The sequence below is a fragment of the Colobus angolensis genome, unplaced genomic scaffold, assembly GCF_000951035.1.
Source record: "Colobus angolensis palliatus isolate OR3802 unplaced genomic scaffold, Cang.pa_1.0 Scaffold475, whole genome shotgun sequence".
NCBI classification, from domain to species: domain Eukaryota; kingdom Metazoa; phylum Chordata; class Mammalia; order Primates; family Cercopithecidae; genus Colobus; species Colobus angolensis.
The window spans coordinates 269,737-275,111 of record NW_012118210.1 but is presented as its reverse complement, the minus strand read 5'-3'; the positions used below and the strand labels follow the sequence as shown (position 1 = coordinate 275,111).

At 45.6% G+C, this 5,375-nt stretch overlaps 1 protein-coding gene across 3 annotated transcripts in view; it reads left to right on the top strand.

The window, feature by feature from the left end:
• The window catches only part of BLVRA (biliverdin reductase A), a 47,756-nt gene that overhangs the window by 24,995 nt on the left and 17,386 nt on the right, over window positions 1–5,375 (top strand). For 2 of the 3 annotated variants that reach the window (XM_011958784.1, XM_011958785.1), the window contains 2 exons: window positions 2,573–2,692; window positions 4,351–4,448. In XM_011958784.1, the coding sequence (XP_011814174.1) occupies window positions 2,573–2,692; window positions 4,351–4,448 (218 nt within the window). The remainder of the gene's footprint in view (window positions 1–2,572; window positions 2,693–4,350; window positions 4,449–5,375) is intronic. The other variant, XM_011958786.1, reaches the window with a different exon arrangement.

Sequence of the window (5,375 nt, the reverse complement as noted above, 5' to 3'; positions counted from 1 at the left end):
GTCGTCTCGCTCAGTCGCCCAGGCTGGAGTACAGTGGCGCAATCTTGGCTCACGTAGCCTCCACCTCCCAGGTTCAAGCAATTCTACTGCTTCAGCCTCCTGAGTAGCTAGGATTACAGACGCCCACCACCATGCCTGGCTAATTTTTTTGGTATTTTTAGTAGAGACGGGGTTTCACCATGTTGGTGATGCTGGTCTCAGACTCCTGGGGTCAAGTATTCCTCCTGCCTCAGCCTCCCAAAGTGCTGAGATTACAGGCATGAGCCACCACACCCAGCCTCCCACTTTTCTTTAAGGATTCATTTATCTCCAGTCAGAATCAAACTTACCACCTTGTTTCTTCTTCCCTGCCCCATGCTCAGCTCTTCCGCTCACCCCTATACACACGTACACACACACACCACTCACCAGACTAATCCTGTATAACATCATTTGTCAATATTAATCATGAACTAGATACAGGCATCAGACTAATCCTGTGTAACATCATTTATCCATTTTAATTGTGGGCTAGGTGTAGGCACTGGGCTGGGCCTGGAGACATGGCAGTGAACAAGTTAGGCAACTCTTTTTCTAGTGCTTTGGAGACATCAGATAAATATTTACACAAAGCGTAAGTAACAATTGTGATGGTCCATGCAGAAGTTTTTTCATGTTTTTGTTCATGGGGCCATCCTCTTCCTGCCGGTCTCAAAACGTGGCCCCACTTTTAAGGATTTAAAATGGGCTTTGGGGCACCAGGGAGACCCAGGAGTGCTAGAATCTGCCCTTGGCCAGGCTTCTCCTACCCATAAGATTCCAAGCGAGCTGCACACAAATGGGAGAGCAAAGTTAAGATCAGGCAGCACAGTAACCCCCCTCACACCCCTGTCTGGAGCTGGAACCATGCACAGCACTTGGGTTCAAGGCTGAAGTAGGACCTATCCTTTTCCCTTAAGCCCCAGTCCTCTGCCAGTTGGCTTCCAGATCAGCTCAGTGGGAACAGGTACACTACCCAGGTTGTGTGGGAGGATGGCCGGGTCACACCCCTGCATGACAGCCCTGCCAGTACTCACACAGTTTCCCTCTTCATATACCCTTCCCCCCCGACCTACCTGCTAAGTTCTACCACCTCCTCAGGAAGCCTTTTCTGGTGTATTCCTTTCCCTCCCTGAGTCTCCACCTCCTACTTCCAAGCACCACATTTCTCCTGGTAGTCTTGTGGTGGTATGTACACGTGTGTGTGTGTGTGTGTGTGTGTGTGTGTGTGTGTTTCCGTGTTTCCTCTAGCAGACTGAGCTCATTGAAAGGCAAGGATTTTCATTTGTTCTCCATGATTTCTCCTGTAGTGCCTAGTACATAATAGGCAAACAATAAGTATTACTGAAATTGAGCAATTTAGTTTGGGTGGCCCCATTAGAAGAAACCTAACATAATACTTTTTGGGAACTAAATTTCCCCAAATGCTTTCTGCCTGCTGCAGCTCAGCTGGAGCTCTGAGCTGGCTGAGGGCCTCCTGCTTGCTGGCTGTCCCACATTCTCCCATGACTGCCACCCTTAGAGGGCTACTCTCCTGCCCCAGCCACTGCACTGGGCAGTGTATGGACTGCTGGAGCTTTGGCTCTTAGAACACTGCAGCTCCCCCATGCTCTAGAAGAGTCAGAAGGTCTTGGGTTGCCCTCTGCCTCTGCTCCTGGTTAGTCAAGGCTATCACTGCCTATTATGTGCTAGGCACTGTAGGAGAAATTGTGGAGAACAAATTCCTCACCTTCCAATGAGCTCAGTCTGCCAGAGGCAGGAAGACACACACACACACACACACACGTATGCGTACATACTGCTGGGCTTCGTTAGCTTAGCTATAAAGGAGCTTGAAGTCGTATGCCAGTTTGCACCCTAAATGTGTTAGTGTATTGGATTTGGATTAGGTTTGGTAGTCACAATGTTTGGCCAAGTGCTTGGAACTGGAAGTGACCATAGAGATCACTTCTCATGAGATAAAAGTAGATTGTTCCTTTTATTTTTGTCTTACATTATTTTTGAGGAGTCTTGCTCTGTCACCCAGGCTGGAGTGCTGTGGCGCAATCTCAGCTCACTGCAACCTCCATCTCCCGGATGCAAGTGATTCTCCTGCCTCAGTCTCCCAAGTAGCTGGGATTACAGGCGTTCGCCACCATGCTTGGCTAACTTTTGTATTTTTTGTAGAGACAGGGTTTCACCATGTTGGCCAGGCTGGTCTTGAACTCCTGACCTCAAGTGATCCACCCGCCTCAGCCTCCCAAAGTGCTAGGATTACAGGCTTGAGCCACTGCGCCCAGCTGTTTCTTTTATTTTAGAGATGAAGTAATTCAAGACTCTCAGGTCATACAAGCTGTGAATGGTACTGTTGGCACTCAGTGCCAGATCCCCTGACTTGAACCCTGAGGCTATTTTTCTCACTCCACAATGGAAAACAACCTGAAAGTGGGAGAGAAGAAACTCATGCCTTCATTTCTGGCAGCGGGTCACCAGGACCTTGTTGGGAGGAGGGGAGAAGGATGGTGCTCCTTTCTTCTGTCTACCATTGAGTTCCATTTCTGTTACTCTGAAATAGAAGGGAGCTTGGAAGCATTGATGGAGTCCAGCAGATTTCTTTGGAGGATGCTCTTTCCAGCCAAGAGGTGGAGGTTGCCTATATCTGCAGTGAGAGCTCCAGCCATGAGGACTACATCAGGTGGGTTTTCCACACAGGCGGTCCTTGCCTTACACAGCAGTGCAGTACTGGAAAAATGAGCAAGCAAGCTAAAACACCCTGCAAAGGTGTCAGAAGAGTCAGTGAGAAAATTACAGTTGCTCCGTGACCAATCACAGAAATGTCAAAACATTAAGAAATTCTTATTGTTGGGTCTAAATATATAAGGAAATGAAAAAATAGTAAAATTAGTATTTAGCATGTGTAATTTGAAACATTAGAAACATTCAGAATTAAAATGTTTTATTTCTCTGTAAAAACCCATTGAGAGTAGTTTTTAACAGCAGTGGCCTCCTTCTTCTCACCAGACAGTTTAGGATGTGGAGCCAGCATCCTTGGCGAATTATACTCCTTTCTCAGTTTGGATCAGCTTCCAACGTTTTCTCCTTTGTACTTTCAATGTCATAAATAACAGTGAGAGTTCCTTTAACCCTCAGGACCTGGCAGCTAACAGGAAAGTGCTAGCTGCCTTCCTCAGTCTAGCTTCCTTCTAGGTTCTTACAGCTGTTCCCATCATGCTGTTCCCACGGGTAAGATGCTTCCTCTTTATCAGTCTAGCTCTAGAGTGGACAAAAACACCTTTCCTTGGCTTTCCTTAACCTTTTCTGGCACTAGAGTGTATTTCGTTAAGAAAAGTGATTCTGTCATAAGTCCCATGCTTATAAATATTTGTACCCTGGTATCCACAGAATGAAATCTGAACTGCTGAGCACAGAATTCTAGGTCCTTCACGGTCAGGCTCCCAGCTACTTTTCTGACATTATTATCTTCCATGGTCTGTAGCCCACTCCCCTGCCACACTGAAATTTGTCATTTGAACAAAGCCCCACAAATGCCCAAGCCCCAACATGCAGTGCTCACAGTGAAATATACTCATCATGTTGCACCTGGAAAATGTCTGCTCATACTTTGAGACCCAATTCACAGGTCCTTAGTGAAATCTTTTCAGACTGCCTCAGGCAAAGCTAGCTGCCGTGGGTTTTGTAGCCTTTATAGCTACCATGTGGTAATAGGAAATTTATTTGTTAATGTGTCTTTATTACTCCTCCAGAGTAATTGGTAAATAGTACTTAGTTGAATAAATGAATGGTTGAATGTTCAATTTTTTTTTTTTTTTTTTTGAGACGGAGTCTCGCTCTGTCACCCAGGCTGGAGTGCTGTGGCCGGATCTCGGCTCACTGCAAGCTCCGCCTCCTGGGTTCACGCCATTCTCCTGCCTCAGCCTCCCGGGTAGCTGGGACTACAGGCACCGCCACCTTGCCCGGCTAGTTTTTTGTAGTTTTTAGTAGAGACGGGGTTTCACCGTGTTAGCCAGGATGGTCTCGATCTCCTGACCTCGTGATCCGCCCGTCTCGGCCTCCCAAAGTGCTGGGATTACAGGCTTGAGCCACCGCGCCTGGCCGTTTGAATGTTCAAATTAACACATAACTAGAAAGTCATTCTGTCACAGGATAGCAGAAAACAATGTGGGATACAGTTCTTCCTCCATATCCCGTGGCACTGACTCCTACCCCCAGTCATGACACATTCACACACAGAAACTCTCAGGCCTTTATAACATTCTGTTCTCTATTATGCAGAGCATTTTAGTGAAGCTTATTCCAAGTGTTCTTTCTCTGTATTTGTCTTGTGTACCAAAGGCAGTTCCTTAATGCTGGCAAGCACGTCCTTGTGGAATACCCCATGACACTGTCGTTGGCGGCCGCTCAGGAACTGTGGGAGCTGGCTGAGCAGAAAGGTAATGTACACTCTGTCTGTCTGGAATACAGACCCTCTTACCAAGAGTTTCTGCCTCCAGGATTTCTATGATATCATCTTTATGCCTTTAAACCTTAACCCCATTTCAGATGTCTCTTCCTGGCTACACTGGCACTGTGGGCTCCCGACTGCCTCCTCACCCCAACACTGTAAGCACACATGGTGGAGGGCAGAAGAATGGGTGGGAAACTTTTGGTTAAAGCTTATCAGCTTGTTTTACTCACTCTAAGGAAAAAATATGAATTAGTTTTCACCTATGCTTATGTCATGATATTATTTTGGCTTTATTCATGTGATACTTATTATTGCTAAATGCTGGGATATCCTAAAAATACTCAAATCAGAGAAACTGATTGTTTTACTTGCATAGTTGGTAGTTTTTGTTGTTTCTAAACAGGAACAACCATTTATTAAATATTTAGTATATGCTAGGAACTTAGAAACTCTGCTAAGCATTTCATATGTCATTTTGCTTAATTCTTCTAGAAACCCTTGGAGGTATATATTTTCTCTAGATTCTGTATAGAAAAACATGGTTCAAAGAAGTTAATTTGTGCCAGATCACAAAGCTAATGACATGACTACTAAACGGGAGGTAGAGATTTGAATCAAAGCCTACTGGGCTCTTAAGTTCACATTTGTTCCCCTAAGCCATACTACCCTCCAGAAGGGAGAAATTAAGACTTTCCCAAGCCAGGCGCAGTGGCTCATGCCTGTCATCCCAACACTTTGGGAGGCCAAGGAACTCAGGACAACCCTGAGCAACATAATAAGACCCTGTTTCTACAAAACTCTTTTACAACTTTTTTTTTTTTTTTTTTGTTTTTTTTTTTTTTTTTTTGAGACGGTGTATCGCTCTGTCACCCAGGTTGGAACACAGTGGTGCAATCACAGCTCCCAGGAGTCT